Raw genomic sequence first — 19,335 nt, 5'->3', positions numbered from 1 at the left:
TTTGTCTTGGTCATGCACTAAAATCAATAGTCCCACTTTGTCTCTTCTCAGTGGTTTCACAGTCTTCACAGTGAGAGGTGTTACATTATAAAGATAATGCAGATGTCAGTGTGTGTGTGTTTTTAAAAGATCAGAGCTTCAGATAAACATTCTTACTCATCTACCTATATGACTCCTTCGATCATACACATTACATACACATACAGCAATGAAAACAAAATGCTACTAGGAAGTATCATTGGTTATGTAGCTGAGATAAACTAGCACAACAAATGAGGTAACAAGGTTGTCTTCTAAGTCTGCCGTCTGGCAAACTGAGGTAGATAGCTAGCAAAGGGGCTTTCAAAAGCCTTCCCTTTGCTCCAGTGATATATTTTTATAATCCAGTCAAATACCTTGACTGTCTTTTCACATTGCTGACAATGAAACATTCAAATACGTGAGTTTAAAAACAAAAGAAAACACATTAAAAAAAAAAAAAAAGCTGAAATACCCAATAAGACATCAAGATTTTCACAAAAGGCTTTGGCTCCCTGTTCATTGTCCTTCGAACAGAATTAAAGGTGAGAATACCTGAACTTGGCTGCCTAGATTGGGAAATCATTTTTATCAAAGCTTAGCATGGCAGATGGTGGCCGCAGAACTGAAGAGGTAGTTTGCTCAGCATCTGACGCCACTGCAGGGTCTCGGCACTTCCTCGTGGAGAGATTCCCACCTGAATCACTGCCAGCGAGGGAATCAGAGGTCAGGGGTGTGGTACTTATAACCGAAGACAGGTGTATCTCGTCATTGGACTCGTGAGAGAACCTTCCAGAATCCCCGGTCTCGTGGCTGCCTTCACTATTGGCTGAATGCTCAGTATCGGCTGCACCACCAAACGGTCTTGGGAAGCTGGTTGTCTGACCTGGGGAGCTGGGGGAGTCTTCATCACTAATTAACACAGTCGTGCCTGGCTGGTAAAAGCAGACCGATTGAGTAAATCTTCTTTGAGGCTAGGCAAAAATACATAAAACACCATCAGTGATGATGGAATGCTCCTGGGAAATACTAAGTCCGTTTTTACCTATTCCATCTATTCTGAGACGGCAAACTGTTGGGATACCCGGGGGAAAGGTCATCCTCAGGAAGGGCCTGTCTAGGTCGGCGGTTCCCCACTGCGGACTGGGGGCACATCAGAATTACTGGGGTCAGTGAAGTGTCAAAGGCGTCCTCAGTGAGTTGGACGCAAAGTCCTGCCCCACCCCTTTCTCCACTGCCCTCCACTCCCCACTGGAAACCACAGTTCTAATTACGATTCCAACGGTCATTTCAGTGATCACTCCTCCCCACCACTTTCCATGGAGTCGTGCCCCAAATTAATAAAAGAACACACAGAAAGAACATGAAAATGAAAGCATCCATTTACATTTTCCTCTCTTTTTAACTACCGTTTCATACACCATGGGCTGCCAAAGATTTTTCTCATTTAGGTGGGTTACCTGCTCAACTTTTATCTTCTTAGAATCTTGGAAAAAACGCCATTTTTTCTTAGAGTTGTTTTTAATTATAGGACCATAGCTATTAATTATCAGGTCAGTTCCTCCCTGAATAAATAAAGGGGAAAAATGTAAGTATTATATAGTTCAGTTTATCACAAGTAGTGCCCCAAATTCTTAAATGTTAAGAGAAAACAATCGCAGATATTATTATTTCTTCCTGTACATAGCAGCATACCACAATTCAGAGTAGTTGTTAGTGATCAAAAAGATATTAGGTTTATCCTTAAGAGAGGAGGGGGAGAGAGAGGAGAGAAACATCGACGTGAAAGAGACACATTAATTGATTGCCTCCTGCTTGTCCAGGGATTGAACCTGCAACCAAGGTACATGCCCTTGACTGGAATTGAACACGAAACCATTTGGTCCTTAGGCCAATGCTCTAATCACTGAGAAAACTGGCTAGGGCTTGTTATATTTTTACTAGAGGCCCGGTGCATGAAATTTGTGCATGGGGGGGGGGTAGGGCGGTCACTCAGCCCAGCCTGCACCCTCTCCAATCTGGGACTGTTGGCTCCCAACTGCTCGCCTGCCTGCCTTCCTGACTGCCCCTAACTGCTTCTGCCTGCCAGCCTGATCACTACCTAACCACTACCCTGCCAGCCTGACTGATGCCTAACTGCTCCCCTGCCAGACTCTCTGCCCCTAACTGCTCTCCCCTGCAGGCCTGGTCATCCCTAACTGCCCTCCCTTGCAGGCCTGGGTCCCCCCAACTGCCCTTCCCTGCAGGCCCGGTCACCCCCATCTACCCTCCTCTGCCGGCCTGGTCACCCCTAACTGCCCTCCCTTGCAGGCCTGGGTCCCCTCCAACTGCCCTTCCCTGCATGCCCGGTCATCCCCATCTACCCTCCTCTGCCGGCCTGGTCACCCCTAACTGCCCTCCCCTTGCAGGCCTGGTCCCTCCCAACTGCCTTCCCCTGCTGGCCTGATCGCCCACAACTGCCCTCCCTTGCAGGCCTGGTCCCTCCCTACTGCCCTCCCCTGCTGGCCATCTTGTGGTGGCCATCTTGTGTCCACATGGAGGCAGGATCTTTGACCACATGGGGGCAGCCATCTTGTGTGTTGGAGTGATGATCAATCTGCATATTACCCTTTTATTAGATAGGATAGAGGCCTGGTACATGGATGGGGGCCAGCTGGTTTGCCCTGAAGGGTGTCCCGGATCAGAGTGGGGGTTCCCTTGAGTCGTGGGGCGGCCTGGGCGAGGGGCCTGTGGTGGTTTGCAGGCTGGCCACGCCCCTGGCGACCCAAGTGGAGGCCCTGGTATCTGGGATTTATTTATCTTCTACAATTGAAACTTTGTAGCCTGGAGTGGAGCCAAGCCTCCTGCTCACTCTGTGGCAGCAGCCATTTCTGTTGGGATTTATTTACCTTCTATAATTGAAACTTTGTAGCCTTAAGCAGAGGCCAAGACAGGCCAGGGCAGGCGGAAAGCTTGGCTTCCTCCATTGCCGGGGGTAACCCTAGCCTCCTGCTCTCTCCAGCTCCGTGGCTGCTGCCATTTATGTTGGAATTTATTTATCTTCTATAACTGAAACTTTGTAGCCTTAGTGGAGGCCTGGGCCCATCAGAGTGTGTGGAAAGCTTGGCTTCCTCCATCACCAGGGAAACCCAAGCCTCCCTCCTACTCCCTCCATGGCTGCAGCTAGCTTGGTTGGGGTTAATTTGCATATCCGCTCCTGATTGGCTGGTGGGCGTGGCTTGTGGGTGTAGTGGAGTGATGGTTAATTTGCATAATACTCTTTTATTAGCTAGGATTACTCTAAATTTTAGGGAAGGGTTGGGGAAAAATAATTTATAGCTAAATTTGGCAAACGTTTTTTCTGTAAAGGGCCACATAGTAAATATTTTAGGCTTTGCAGACTACATATGGCCTCTGTTGCATTTTCTCCATCTTTTTTTCCCCAACCATTTAAAAATGTAAAACACAAAAAAGAAAAATGTAAAAAAATATTTTTAGCTCAGGTTATGACCATACAAAAGCATGCCCTAGCCAGATTGGTTCAGTAGACAGAGGGTCAGCCTGTGGACTGTAGGGTCCCGGGTTCCTTTCCGGTCATGGGCATGTACCTCGGTTGCAGACTGATCCCCAGCACCCCTACCAGGGCCGCATGTGGGAGGCAACCAATCAATGTGTCTCTCTCACATCAATGTTTCTCTCTCTTTCTCTGTTTCTCCCCCTCCCTTCCACTCTCTCTAAAAATCAATGGGAAATTGTCCTAGGGTGAGGATTAACAACAAGCAAACAAACAAAACAACAGGCCATGGACTGGCCTGGGCTTGGCTGTAGTTTACTGACTCCTGGTTAATAGCACATTGGTTATGAGAACTATTATAATAATGTACACTATATACTATTTAATGTTGCAATGTGACTAAAAATAATTTCAGTTGCTATTCATAATGCTTATCACTGTACTATTATTACAGTGGAAAGGACATAGAGTAACATCCCCCAGTGACATTCTACCAACCTACAATGAATTAGTAAAATATTGCCCACCCAGTAAATACAGGACAATTGAATTTGTCATAAATATAGATTAACGGTTCTGGTGTCCTTACTGAAGACATCTTAGCTCCATACAATCCCATCTAATTGAATTTATGCTACCTTCTCTTTTTTTCTACATCTCTTTCACCTTTAATTCTTTTATATATCCCTATCTTCTTCTCCCCAAATATTTTGTATAAGGAAGGATCTGGGTAAAACTGCTTCACATTTCATTACGTGGAGCATGGATATAATACATTTGACATGCAATTTTTTGCTAAGTAAATTTTACACATAAAGAGAAGATGAGTGGATGGAAGGATTACGCACGCAGCAAATGGGTTCCCTAGCTTGCAGTACCTTTGCATCAATGAAGCTGTTGGGCATCTTCATCGGTATTAAGGAGTCTTCATTTTCTACAGCCCCTTCCAGGTTCTTTCCTACTTCATTTCCACCGGCTAGGGAGGCACTGGTTCGAGATAACGGTTGAGTTCCATTCTGTGCCGTCTTGGAAGCAGATGACTTCCTGAAATATTGCAAGAAAAGGAAATCTAATTTCATAGGAGATACAGGCAAATGTACCCAATTTGGGCTATAATCACAACTTTGCACACAAAGTTCTTTAATGTTTGCTTCTCAAATATCTTTAGGAACTTGAGTATTAGATTTTAACTCCAACTCACTGCTGAAAATGTTTATGATTTAAGAAAGCTTCTTTATTTCTTTTTGTCCCAATATCTGGTTACGTATACTTTTAACAAACTCCTAATAAAAGCCTTAATAGTTACAAACTACTATGTTTTATTATTGTTATTTATAATTTATGCATAAATTAAATTTTTTAATTCTACATGTTCTCTTTCAGGTCTACAGACTGTCACACTAACATCACATTTCACTTGCCAATTAATGATGGCAAATTTACAGTAGCACTTCTGCAAGATTTAGGCATCACTAAAAGATGGTGCATAAAGATTTTTATAAAAATATTCTTAAAGTGAGAAACCTGGACCCTAAGACTAAGTCAAATCAATATATAAAAATAGGTTAGCACTAACTCTTCATTAATGTTTTCCTAGTCAAGTACCAAACACATATAGAGTCAACTCTGAACAACCTAGGCAGATGGAGGGAGTAGTAAGGCGCATTACCTAAAAATGGTATGTATTTGGCTTTACTTTCTTTTTTTTTTTTTTTAATTTACAAAAGGACCTTAAGAAAATAAGGCAAAAGCCAAAGTATATAAAAGGTTAGAAACAGACAAGTTCACTGAATGCTGAGAATTTAGCTGAAGTCCAATTACAGATGAGATTGCCTGACAGAGTTCACAGAAAAGCAATCCGTACTTATTACATTTGTTTTAATCCATGTCCAGAGGGACCCAACCATCTGTTCTGCGGTGGTGCGGGAGGAGCTCTCAGTGACTCAGGCTTTGCAGGCTACTTAAACGTGAAAATATTCCAAGGAGTAAGGAATTCTCTCATCAGCAGATACATCAGTTTGTGTCACTTTATTTTTATGTTTTCTGGAAAGCAGCCATGCACAAAAATGATTCATTGTCATTGTATCTCAAATAGCCCAACAGACCCCACACTTAAAAAAACTGAATGAGTTTAGTCTTGTCTGCAAATCCAAGCTCATTAGTTTTCAGTCTCTTCAGAACCACTTCTCTTTTGGACATCTTTAATCTGCTGATATATTTAAATCTGCGCAAGCATTTTTGTAGGCTGGGGGGTAAATTAATAGGGCAAGCATGTCAAACTTTCGGCCTGCGGGCCACAGGCAGCCCACAATGAATATTTTTGCAGCCCAACCAATATAACGGTATGTAAGAGGTTTTAATAAAAATTTCTAACTTAATTTTTACAATATCCTGTTATACATAATTATTAATAACAAACTACAAGGTTCGCTAATGACTGATTACTATAATCGTGTTGCATTCATTTCCCTTACGAGCCTTACGTGCAGGCGCACCATTTCTCTCCACTAATACTAGCAGCGAATATTTCAGCAGCCGATGGCCACATCATTAGTCTTGGACTGACTTGTTTGGTGTGCGCAACAGGAAATATTTCGCTTTTGGAGAACAAGAAAAATACGTTTATTTGTGTTATGCTTATTAATCTGTGCAGTTATTCAGTGTCTGGTAAGTTAATGTTCAAGAAAAAATATTAATTTTTATTAAAATGTTCTATTATTTTATGTTAACGATTACTCATTTATTTCAGCCCTTTGTATTCAGCATGTCTCTATCGAAATAAACCTACGTTACTATAAAAATTGAAGCTTTTGTTTTTTTGCAGCCCACATAAACTTAAACCTTGTTTATTTGTCCCGTGTTAGCCTTTGAGTTTGACATGCTTGGAATAGAGCAATACTTTCTATCCAGTCATCTCCCTTAGCCTGTATTTCGATGTCCCAAAGTTTGATGAACAGAACAGGGAAGCTGCCCTGAACTGAACTCAACATTTTTTTAAAACTAAAGGATATACTTTGTGTTTCTCAAAATATTAAGGGTATAGCCCTAGCCAGTTTGGCTCTGTGGTTAGAGTGTTGGCCCTCGGACCAAAGGGTCAGGGTTTGACTCATGGTGAAGGGCATGTACCTGGGTTGCAGGCCCAATCCCAGCCCGGATCAGGGCATGTCTCTCGCACATCGATGTTTCTTTCTCTCTCACCCCCTCCCTCCCTTCCACTCTCTCTAAAAATCAATAAAAAAAATATTCTCAGGTGAGTATTAACCAAAATAAATAAATAATATATAATTTTATTTTTAAAAAACCACCAAGGATATAAAGAAACTAGGCCTTCATTAAGAATATTTTATTGACATAGTGCATTTTTCAAATGGCAAGAAAGTAATCTTCCAAAGTGTGTATATGTCCATAGCTCTAAGAACTCAAGTAATAATGTATTTATTTTAAAGTGGAAAATCCCAATTACTCTAAAAGGCACTTGGTTCCAGCTTGCTTCTTGTAGTTACTGTAATTTAAATGTTACTTTAACCACCTCAACATCTCTAGCAGTGGAAACACACCTGGCTTTGCTTCGGTATATCAAGATGAGAACACAGATGAGGATGCAGGTCAAGGCGATGCCAACACCTACAGCAATGCCAGTCATTGATTTCTGGTCCAGATGGTAATAGCCTGAATAAACTAGACGGGAAACACATTTACTTAGAATCAATTTTAAAAAATCCATGATTCCACTTATCATAATCCTCAGACAGATATTTGCTTTCCTATCATTTTCCTCCCTCTCACAGGAAAACCTTTGACACTTCTGTGTCTAAGCAGAAAAGACACATATTACACTTTTATCAGTGATCTCAGAAAGATTGGTTTATCTTCCCCCAGTGAGGATTCTAAATATGAGTTCCAGATATTGTATTGATATATCAAACATGAACATAAGTTTATCATTTATTATGCTAAAAGGCACGAGGCACAGTGGTTCCTTGACGGACCAAAGGATAGCGCTCATGTCATGTGATCTTAAAAGCAGAGCGGTATTCGATTAGCTTTCCATTTACGTATTTGCATTTACTCGGCAGTGCTTCTCAAACGCTAAGGTGCATGCGCTTCCCGAGGGCACATGTTAAAAGGCAGATTCTGACTCACTAGTTCTGGAGTGGGGGCTTTATAAGCTCCTGCGTGTGTGTTTTATAAGCTCCTGGGTGATACTCATGCTGCTGGTGCCGTGACACTTCCAGTAGCGAGGCATCTGAGGTGTGAATATGAACCGTACTCTCTTTCCCCTGATAAGAGGGTCATTACTGTGACTACCCGCTTCCTGGGCTTAAATCTGACTGCCCTCCTCTTTCTTTCTCTCTCTCCTTCCCTGGGTGTCTTTCTCATTCTGTTTCTCTCTCTCTCTCTCTCTCTCTATGCCATATAAAGCTGCTCCCCGACCCCCAACACACAGGCCCACTTCCCCAGGGACGAGGAGAGGGTAGATTTCTAAAGATATTTTTCCCAATCACTTTTCTTGAGAGAAATAACTTTCTCTCTGGAAAGGCTGTGTTTCTGTGGTGAAAATTCTTAATGGAAATCATGCTCATGAGCTTGAACACCACACCACCACTGTTTATTTCCATGAAACCTCCCAGGAAGCTCCTCCCATGAGGTCAGGACGGTGTGGCTCATCTGTCCTGGTGGTTGAACAGCTGGGAAGAGAACTAACTGGGACATAGTGGTCTGAAAACTGCAGCTAATTCTGAGGTAAGTTTGTCTTTTGCTTCCAGGAGTGCAGAGAAGAGCCACACCGCTCCACAGCCTCAGACCCTCACTGGCAACAAGCCGAGAAACTGCGTGCAGGCTTCCGGACATGGCCATTGCAGGAGTGGAGATCAAGTGCAGGGAGCTGAGAAACAGATCTGCACGTTCTTCTCTTAAGAAAAATCAGCGATTGTGACAGTATACCGACCTTTGGCATCAGCAGAATCTAAACGCTTGGGCCTCTGATTTGACTCAGAAGTTTCCTTTGGAAGCACTGCCAGCTCCACAGAATTCGAAAAGGGTCCTTCCCCCACCTCATTGGATGCAGATATCTTGACAATGTACACATTTCCTGCCACTAGGTTTTCCAACAAAGCCATGGTTATGGCCCCTATTAAAAAAACATAGTAGTGACAAATTAAGTAAACTTTATATTTATAAAATATTTTTACATATACACAATGTTTTACTCTTTCTATAGGTCTGGATACAAACAGCATTAACAACATTTTATTATAGAATATTTCAAACAGAGGTAGAGAGAGAATGGTATAAAGAACTCAGATTCAACAATTATAATTAGACTAGGGGCCCGGTGCATGAAATTTGTGCACTGGGGAGGGGTCCCTCAGCCCAGCCTGCCCCCTCTCACATACTGGGAGCCCTCAGGGGATGTCCTACTGATGGCTTAGGCCCGATCCCCATTGGGAGCGGACCTAAGCCGCAGTCTGGCCTCCCTTTGCGGGAGGCGACTAGGCTGATCAGGGGAAGGTGCCAGCCCCATCACACTGCTGCTGCAGCCACTGCCAGTCACCACAGCCGCCCAGGTATTTTCATCAACACGGACTCCAGTCCCTTCACCAGGAAAAAATGACAACTTTCTTTAAGGTTTTCAAGATGTGTCTTTCATAGGATATGACATTTCTTTATTTTTTTTTTTAATCCTCAACTGAGGTTATGTTTCCATGGATTTTTCCCCCCTTCCCTCAGATCCCAGGCTCGGCCCCTGCCCAAGCCTAAAGCCTCCGCCCCAGGCTTTAGGCTTGGGAAGGGGTTCCCCCCTGGCACCTCCGATCGCAGGCTCGGCCCCTTCCTAAGCCTAAAGCCTCCGCCCGATGGCCGGCTGGGAGTGACCTGGGTGCCGAGGAGGTTCCCAGGACCCAGGTATGTATGCAAATTAACCGCCATCTCTGTTGGGTTAATTTACATACTCACTCTGATTGGCTGTGGGCGTAGCAGAGGTACGGTCAATTTACTTGTTTCTCTATTATTAGGTATTTAAAAATCCAATGTGAGCCTTTTTCCATCTTTTAAAATGTTTAAACTATTTATGATAACTGCTGTGCTAGATGATCTTGACCTTACTCTTCATGTTTTTATTGTTTGAGAGTACCTTTATTAAAACCGGGGATAGTGAAACAAGGAAGGGTTTGCGATAAAAGAAGCAACAGGAGAGGGACTAGGGAGGGCTCTGCTTTGGCTCCCTAGAAACCTTATGGGAAAGAAGTGAGCCTGTTAGCTCACTGGAAGGACAGAGAAAAGGGGTCCTTAGGGATAAGTTCAGGGGGTTAGCCCAGGACTAGCTTCCACTGTCCATTGCTCCCCTGGTTCTAAGTCTCCTGGGATCCCTTAGAGTTTCGGAAAAAGAAAATTCACTCAAAAAGGAGATTGGAGTAGGCATGCTCCAAAGAGGGTCTCTTGACCTTACCTCTTAAATTAGAAACAACACAATTAGTTTTTTTAAAAAGTGTTTGGTTTGTGTTTTGTTTTGTTTTATTTTATTTATTTATTATTATTTATTTAATTTTAATACTCACCCAAGGTTATTTTTTTCCATTGATTTTTAGAGAGAATGGAAGAGAGAAGGAAAAACAGAGAAATTGATTGGTTGTCTCCTGCAGGCTCCCCAACCAGGGCCTGGGCCAGGGAGGAGCCTGCAACTGAGGTACATGCCCTTAACCGGAATGGAACCCGGGACCTTTCAGTCTGCAGGCCGATGCTCTATCCACTGAGCCAAACTGGGTAAGGCCAACACAATTAGTTTTGAAAGTAAAAAAATATTTTTCACCCTCCTAATCATTAAGAGTTCTTGAATGTAAATAGGAAATAAAATGCCAAAATTATGTAAGAACCAGGAGTGCTGAAGACTAAGACCTCAAATTAACTATCAAAATTACTACCACCAATCTGCCTAACATCTACTTCTCTCCAAAAAGTAACCTTCATTTGAGTTTATATATGACATTTGGTATCAAAAGGTATTTTCTCTATTGGCATGACTGCTAAGAAGGGTTTCTATTTGGGCACTGCTGTTTATTTTATTTTTATTTTTTTATTGATTTCAGATAGGAAGGGAGAGGGAGAGATAGAAACATCAATGATGAGAATCATCGATAGGCTGCCTCCTGCACGTCCCCCACTGGAGATTGAGCCCGCAACCTGGGCATGTGACATGACCAGGAATCGAACTGTGACCTCTTGGTTCATAGGTTGATGCTCAACCACCCAGCCACGCTGGATGGGTGGCACTGGCATTTCTTGAGGTGTCTTTTTGTTCTTGTCACTTCACAGAAGTATTTTTCTTACAAAAGGGACTCTCACCCTAGGGATTAATCCTAATGTTAAGAAAGCAGGTGTAATAGAAATTCATCCAGCAAGTTGTTCCGTCTGCATCTGTGGATATTCACAGGGGAACGTTACTTTCCTACGGTGACTTCATCTCATTTTTTCTTGACTCAGAGTAACCTTACAGTGGCTTCAAAGAGCTTACAATAGCTTGTAGCAGTCACCTCCAGGCCAGAGCTGGCTACTCCAAGGCACCTGAAAGAGTCTATTTCATTATGCAAGTGAGCTGTGGGGTGATTTTCGAGCTGAGGACACGATTCAGAGGCCACCTCTGCAGATCACATGGTGGAGGCAGCTGAACCAAGTGGCAATGTGAGCAGCCAAAAACAGCTTGTTTTTATATTCTATGGTTTCAACTTGGCCTGAAGAGCGTGTGAGCTACTTGAGCACACAACTGTTAAATAAACAAACTGACCCGTATTTAGAATCAGGAAGAGCCTTTCCACTCTCACAAGTTCCTAGGCAGGTGAGTTAAAAAACAGAGAGGTATTGTAACAGGTTGCAATTAGCTAGAAGGAAAAGCATTTCAATTTCTTCACAAATAGACACATAAATTGAGCTTCCATCTTATCACGTAATACTTTACATTTAATTTGTAAAAGTGCTTGCCAAAAACTAATCGTACCTGAAATGAAAAGTCTTTTCATTTAATTTAAATTTTATAAGTGGATGAGTTGAGTGGGTGTGTGTACGCTCATGCTCCCTTCCTTCTGTCTCAGGGCCTTCACATGTCCCCCAGATATCTACAGATGTCATTTCTTCCCAAAGAACTTACCTTACTACCTCCATCACTTTGTCTTTTCCCCTTAGTGGAGCTTTCTTTATAGCACTTATGACACTACCTGCATATTTTTATATTTGCTTGTGTGTTTCCTGAGATGTATGCTCCACTGGGGAAGGAACATTGTTTTGTTCATTGTGGTATTACCAATGCCTAGAAAAGAGCCTGTCACATAGTAATCATTCAATAAGAATTCATTTGATCAATCAATTATGTTCCTACTATTAGTAGTCCAATTTATTTGGCAAATGTTGAGTTAAATGGATTGCTTTAGGAAAGGACTTTAATTCCCAATGTGAATTTCCAACAGTATATGGAATAAATAGTATATGGTGTTTCTCCAATTTATTTAGTCATAGAACCTTTTTTTAAAGAGGGGTACCTTTACCATTTTGGGAAACTCATGCTATGAGAAACAGGGTTCAGGAATTGCGGTAGTAGAGCATGATTTCCTACAGTGCCTTTTAGATTTTAAGATAATTAGTGTGTTCTGTGCAAAGGCTTTAATTTCTGATTCTTTAAATTACACACAAGCATACTTTCACATCACATTTCTGCTCAACCATCTTAGCATGTACAATTTTAGTCACACAAATTTCATATGGTCATCAGGAACATTTAAAAAAATATTTTCACTAATAAAAAAATCTTATTCCACCTGGCAATAAATATGTGGTTAGATGTGGTTAGTTATACGTGTAAATATACATCAACACAATATGTATAGAAGATGAATAGACATATAGGAAAGAGATATTGATATTCTCCCTCTTTGCGCCCCCCTACCCCCTGCCCCGCCGCCATCTTTTTCTTCACTTTTACCAAAACAAAATTTTAAGCGGGTACAAATGAAGAGCTAAAAGAAGTATGTGCTCATGTGATTAAAATTATTTACTAATACTTATAAAATATCTCACTAAATCAGATTAGTCATTTGGTTAAATGTTGAATCGATAAGTCTTTTTGGAAATAATACAGTAAACGTGAATTATACATTTTAAGAATTTATGGTAGCCTGTAAGAGTCATAGCCCACCGATCAATGATACGTCCACCCATGCACACCTGTGGGCAGTCCTCTGTCTCACTGACTCTGGGCTTGCCTGCATGGTTTTCCCAGTGCACATTAGCAAATGTGATGCAAGCAGAGGCTTGCAAAGCTTTGTACACGGGCTTCCTCCCTCTCATGTCCTGGTGTTAGAACTCGCTCTTGCTGTTTTTCAGCTACCCACATTGAAACTGGAGAAGATTTACAGCCTCATGAGTGACCTGAGGAGAGTCCAACAGAACTGCCCAGCCGATCCCAGTCCAAAGTGCTGACTCACAGAACTGTGAGAAAGTACAGTGGCTACGTTTTAGAGTGGTTTGGTAGGTAGCAAGCGATAACTGATACAAATATAAAACTGTATTGTTAGCAAGTTACGTGTTACTTTCACATCTCTTCAGGGACTAGAAAATCATTCCTTAGTGGGGCTTCTGCTCAATGAAAAACATGATTATACAACTATCAAAACTCCAGCTAAATTTATCATTTGTTTATTTTACAATTGCATAGAGTTTATTACATCCACATAGTTGTCTTTGAAGTTTATTCTCTTAATTGGGTAAATATTCCCTCAACAGGTAAAATGTATGTGGAAGTGCCTAGTGCTATAAAGTGTTTAGAATATGTGGACGCTCAACAAAGTTTCTTCTTGAAATCCTTAAGCTTTTCACTGCTTGGCAAACTGTTCTTTTCTCAGCATGCACATCTGAATTAAGAAAAATGCCAAAATAATGAAGTTTTACTATTTATGCTATTGTCCATCTAAAAACTGGCATTTGGACTTGTTCAAATGAAAGATTCAGAAGTTTTGAAAGAATATAATGATAAAAGCATGCAGTAAGAATGTGAAGTTTCAGAATTCAATTTTACTCAGCTAAAAAAAAAAAATTGGTGTTAAAAACAAATTAAATTCAGCCCAGTTGCTCAGTGGTTGATCGTCAACCTATGTACGAATCAGGAGGTCACAGTTCAATTCCTGGTCAGAGCGCATGCCAGGTTGCGGGCTTGATCCCCAGTGTGGGGCATGGAGGAGGCAGCCAATCTATGAGTCTCTCTCATCATTGATGTTTCTCTCTCTCTCTCTCTCCCTTCCTCTCTGAAATAAACAAAAACATGTTAAAATTAAGAAATAAATAAATAAAATTAAATCCAGTGTTTGTTGTAAGCCCTAATCAGCTTTTGCCTGTGGACCCTAATATTCATATGGGTTAATTTATTTGCAAGTGGACCATTTCAGTAGCTGTACAAAAGTCTTCGCCCTTAAACCAGGTCCTCTTTCAGTGTTTGCTACTTCAGTGCAAGGTATACCACTACTAGAAACCTAATAATTACCTATTCCAGTCTTCCCTCCCTTGCCCCTCACCCTCCCTCCTTAAGCTACCGAGTCCTGCTGATTTTACCTCCTTCATGTTTTTCAACCATTCTCTTCTTTCCCAAGCCTTACCCACCCTAATCCAGATTTATAATCTCTGGATTATAAGTGCCGCCCGCTCCTCCACCAAACCTCTTCTATTCACAATAGTCAGAGTGATCTCTGAAATGCGAATTACACGCTCATGCTTCAAATATGCTGATGGCTTCCCAATGCTCTGAGGAAAACCAAAATCCTTAATCATTTGTTGCTCCATAAACATAACCTCAAAACAAACTCTAGATCCCTCTTTCTCTTATTTCCTTATCACTAATAACCTTACTTTTCATTCTCTTTGGTAATTTATGTTCAGTTACCTTCTCGGTGTAGGACCTGCCACTCTCCCGCAATCCAGGCCTTCCTCGATGCATATAAGATAGTGTAGCGTGTCACAACCGTCTCTGGGCCGTCGGGGGGTTTCCAAGAAACCAGAGCAGTGTCATCCTCTATCAGCGTCACTTTTACCCCAACTGGTGGGCCTGCTGGTGCTGTGCACACATGCAGAAAATCTGGTGTGACTAGGATAAAATGGTCACACACACACAAATACCTGGCTACTAGAATGACAGGCATAGGGAAAAGTTTGAAATACTGGAAACCACTATAAAAACATCTGAGCAGGGGGCTCTTACCGATTATTAGTGATACTCGTACAATGCTATTTTTCTTCTTCCTCTGAAAGCTAATTTCATTTTATAATGTTCAAAACATTTAAAATATATAAAGAAGATAATAGATTGCTGGGTGGGGAATTACTAAGTCAGAGGTTGTAAGCATTTTTAGGGCTGCTGACACGTTTTGTCACTCTTGACATGTTTGTAGTCCCACCAGCAGCACTTGCTCATTAGATATTGTCTTACTCCATTAAGTACTGAATCTAAACTACATTTCTTATTAAAATGTATAGGATATATATTCAACCTGGTCTAGGAAGCCACTGAGGAAAATACTTTTGAGACTAGAAATATTCAGTTATCCATCAAAAAGTTGTGGATCAGTGAGTCTAAAGGGTAGGCTTTACACCAGGGGTCTTCAAACTTTTTAAACAGGGGGCCAGTTCACTGTCCCTCAGACCATTGGAGGGCCGGACTATAGTTTAAAAAAAACTATGAACAAATTCCTATGCACACTGCACATATCTTATTTTGAAGTAAGAAAACAAAATGGCAAAAACACCCGCATGTGGCCTGCGGGCCATAGTCTGAGGACGCCTGCTTTACACTAATGATTTATATCTGCGAAAAGTAGTGAAATCTTAGGATTTTAATTGACCCCATTTTTAATATAAGCTAAAAGTGTGAAGGGCTGGTTTTTGGCATCACATAGCATATAAAATATTGTCAAGACCATAGCAAAGAAACCCTTGCTCACTGAAATAAATGCCCTTTGCTGTCTTTCAGCATAATTAAAATAGGGGTCCTCATAGATCATCTAGTCCTTCACCCTCAATCTAGAGAAAAGGAATGCAAATTTTGGAGACATAAAATATCTTAGCTAGAACGACAGGTGAGCTATAGAACTGTTGCTCAATCAGGTATCATATCTATGCACTGTGCAGAGTATCAAGCTACATACATATAGATATAGTTGGCTCCTAACACATACATTATTCACTTATTCAAAAATTATTTCAGTGATATTTCATATTTAAAATTATTGCAGCCTTGAACAGCACATCCGATTTAAGCCCATTTGCTTGTGCAATACATATGCTGAGAGGGGAAAATGAAATTTAATAAAGGCTAAAAAACAAAACAAATACATACATATCAATTGGTAGGTAACAACCAGGGTAGCATCCTCTTCAAAGTGACATACATATTTTTCACACATTTTTTGCACATTTAGATAAACCCACAAGGGAGCTGCCTTCTTTACCTTCTGGGAGTGTAGAATGGTAGACGACAGGGCTCCAGGGACTGGAAAGCTGATCCACATGCAATCGGACAGCAAATTCATATTTGGTGTTTGGCTCTAGTCCTTGAACCAACATGTGCGTTTCTGATCTATGATAATGAGCAATGAAGTTGTTAATGCCTTTAGCACGTTGTTTCTCAAAGACTGCCAGTACTCCCAATCAATACAGGAGGGAGAGCATATTAAAATTTTTTTACACTCAAAGAGCAATCTGATTTGACTATTACATACCACATTTGGTATTATCCTATAAAAATAAGCACATAAATTATCATACAAGTTGCCTACAAGTATCCTAATACAAAGGGATTTCCTCTGAAATGTTGGAAGTCAAAGTATACTTTAAAATTATAGTGATAGGCATCTTTTTATCTATAACCTAGAAAACAGAATAGCTTTATTTTTTGATGCCAACATGAAGATGATCTTTTGTTTTTCCTTAAACATGCTTTTCTTTCGCCATATGCAAGTAAAGGAAAAATAGCTTCTTGCCTAATCTTTTTGCATGAGGCTGGGGAAACAAACAAAAATCATTTACGGGAAGAAAATGTCAAAAAATGCAGTTTCAGAACTGAATATGGTAAAAGTGCAAAATCCCCAGGCATTTTAATAAGCAAGGTAAGTCCTGAGACAAATGCTCACAGCTGAAGCTCAGGCTAGCCCAAGAATGCAGGAAGTATGAGCGAGGAAGGGAGCAAAGGAAACAACCATTAATAGAAGCTACATACGTTTGAAGGTATAGAACCAAAGAAGCATTCTGCAGGCCGACAGGGTTACAGCGAATGGTGTAGTTAATTATTTGTGCCGTGGTGAATGCAGGCCTCCTCCAGTGCAGGAAGATGGAAGATGAGGTGTTAGCCTTCGCATAGAGATGGTGGGGTGGTGGTGGAGGAGGAACCATGCGATCACGAACAGCTATTGAAAAAGACAATGTTAATTTACCTCCTGGCATAACATTGATTGTAGGGAGTGGTAAATGGTAAAATCACAACACCCCACCCAGTAAGATGACTTTAGGTCTTTCTTCCTCGAGAGGTTTGCCGCAGTCTATTATTCAAACCTGACCAACTCTTCCATGAGTTAGGTGAGGAATCAAATATTATCAATACTTCGATTGCAAAACAGAAGCATGGAGAAGTCAAGCTACCAGGCAAAGGCATTCAGAAAGCCAGCAGTGGACTTAAAACGTGGCAGACACCCACTTTAGTAACAATGAAATCAAACAGCTCTTAGTAGCAATAAAACTGAACAGTAACTGGAAGGAAATAATTAGCCTCAAGGTTGGAGCAGATAAAGGAAAGTTCAGTATATGTAGGCATTCAGGGTAATTTTTCCCAGTTAAATTTCTTACGGTCTTTTGCATGCAAAAGTAAAACAGGTTCTTATAATGAAATACATATCACTTAAATATTTACTGAGCAGGTACTTGTTCAAGATACTATCTTAGGCACCATGGAGAATATAAAGTAATCCCACCATGAAGGCTTCCTAGTAGTAATGGGACTGACATTTAAAGGCAGAGGAGAAAAAGGAGCGAGCCATCCATAGTGAAACGAGCTACCATAACTCTTACTTACACACACATCCTGGGGTGCTGACTGTCTGGTCTGCCTGATAACCATCTTCTATGTTGTTGTAAGCCAGCAGCCTCACGTGGTATTTTCTTCTGGGGTCTATGAAGAAACCAACAGCTTAATAATTAGGTCTAGCCATCTAGATGCAAACAAAGGTTCTAGAGTCTTCCTACATTATGGTTTTTAAATCTTCTGAATGAATACCAGTTCTAAGTAAAATGAAATTTTCTCTCTCCCTATCCTATACGATGACTCAGCAATTCACCTTACTATGTCATTGCTTTTGTGACTATCTACCAATTATTTAAAATTTTACTTTGCTTAACCTCACTTCAAACAGTAACATTACTAACACTACTCTTCCTCCTCCTCCTCAACTGAGATAGATTTAAAAGATGTGGGTTGGGTGATGAATCACTTATAAGAAGTTACACTATATAGGCGTTTTTATTTAGTTATTTGACGGTAAGTTTATTAAAAGCATGAAAATCAAAGTCAGATGTTTTCCCCCTCAAGGTTAAGGAGAATGACAACTGTCATCCTTTAGCACATTTGAAAATCTTTAGAACCATGTGTTATTTATTTCTAAGCATGACCTTTTCACAAACCTACATTTTCAAGTTGAGAGCTAAATTCACCAAGAAAGATGAGTTGGAGCTCCCTCTACTGGTATTCATTAACTATCACAATCTGAAAACCAAAGTCCGTCCCATGCATATTAAAAAAAAAAAAAAAAATTCTGGCTTCTGAGAAATAAATTATTATAACATTTAAATGATATACTTTAGAAAATATACAAGAAGTTTAATTATATCAATAAATTTAAGTATAACCATTTATAACTACAGAATGCTTACTTAGGGCAAAAATAAATATTATTCAGAAATAATGTATGTCTTACCCCCCCCTCCCCAGCTTTATTGAGGTATAGTTAACAAATAAAAGTCATATATTTTAAGGTCTACAGCTTGATGTTTGATATACATAGACACTGTGAAATAATCACTGTAACCAAGCTAATTAACATCCATCATCTCATGTATGTGTGGGGAAAACACATAACACCTACACTCTTAGCAAATTTTAAGTAGACAATAGAATATTTATAATTATAGTCCCTATGCTATAAATTAGATCTCAAAAAAGTTTTTTTGTATAACTGAAACTTTGTAGCCTTTGATTATCTCATCCCATTTCCCCCACCTTCCAACCCTGGTACCCATCATTCTACTCTGTTTCTGTAAGTTCAACTATATTAGATCCCATATGTAAGTGAGATCACACAATAATTGTCTTTCTGTGTTTGAACTACTTTACTTAGCATAATGTCCTCTAGGTTCATTGCAAAAAGCAAGATTTCATTCTTTTTAAGGTTCAATAATACCGTATTTTCCGGCGTATAAGATGACTTTTTAACCCAGGAAAATCTTCTATATGCCCAGTCGTCTTATACGCCGGAAAATACGGTATTCCTGTACGTAGTGTGTGTGTGTGTGTGTGTGTGTGTGTGTGTGTGTGTCCGCGCACACATGTCACATTTTCTTTATCCATTCACCAGTCAACAGACATTTAGGTTGTTTCCATATCTTATCTATTGTGAATAATGCTTCAGTGAACATACGGGGTGGCAGACATCTCTTCAAGATACAGATTTCAGCTTGGCCTGCGGCTCAGTGGTTGATTGTCAACCTATGAGCCAGAAGGTCGCAGTTAGATTCCCGGTCAGGGTACA

The 19,335-nt window shown here is 40.7% G+C and overlaps 1 protein-coding gene and 1 pseudogene across 1 annotated transcript in view; both read right to left on the bottom strand.

The window, feature by feature from the left end:
- Positions 1 to 587: 587 nt before the first annotated feature.
- The window catches only part of PRTG (protogenin), a 129,133-nt gene continuing 110,385 nt past the window's right edge, over positions 588 to 19,335 (bottom strand). The window contains exons 12-20 of the mRNA XM_028147798.2: positions 17,607 to 17,702; positions 16,758 to 16,944; positions 15,991 to 16,118; positions 14,430 to 14,600; positions 8,460 to 8,642; positions 7,069 to 7,189; positions 4,390 to 4,555; positions 1,479 to 1,583; positions 588 to 992 (exon numbers count right to left, since the gene is read on the bottom strand). Of these exons, the coding sequence (XP_028003599.2) occupies positions 588 to 992; positions 1,479 to 1,583; positions 4,390 to 4,555; positions 7,069 to 7,189; positions 8,460 to 8,642; positions 14,430 to 14,600; positions 15,991 to 16,118; positions 16,758 to 16,944; positions 17,607 to 17,702 (1,562 nt within the window). The remainder of the gene's footprint in view (positions 993 to 1,478; positions 1,584 to 4,389; positions 4,556 to 7,068; positions 7,190 to 8,459; positions 8,643 to 14,429; positions 14,601 to 15,990; positions 16,119 to 16,757; positions 16,945 to 17,606; positions 17,703 to 19,335) is intronic.
- LOC114232067 (small nucleolar RNA SNORA36 family) lies at positions 6,384 to 6,504 on the bottom strand (annotated as a pseudogene).

Source organism: Eptesicus fuscus, chromosome 5, assembly GCF_027574615.1.
Source record: "Eptesicus fuscus isolate TK198812 chromosome 5, DD_ASM_mEF_20220401, whole genome shotgun sequence".
Taxonomy (NCBI): Eukaryota; Metazoa; Chordata; class Mammalia; order Chiroptera; family Vespertilionidae; genus Eptesicus; species Eptesicus fuscus.
Note: the sequence above shows the minus strand (reverse complement) of the source record. Positions and strands in the feature narration are given on the sequence as shown.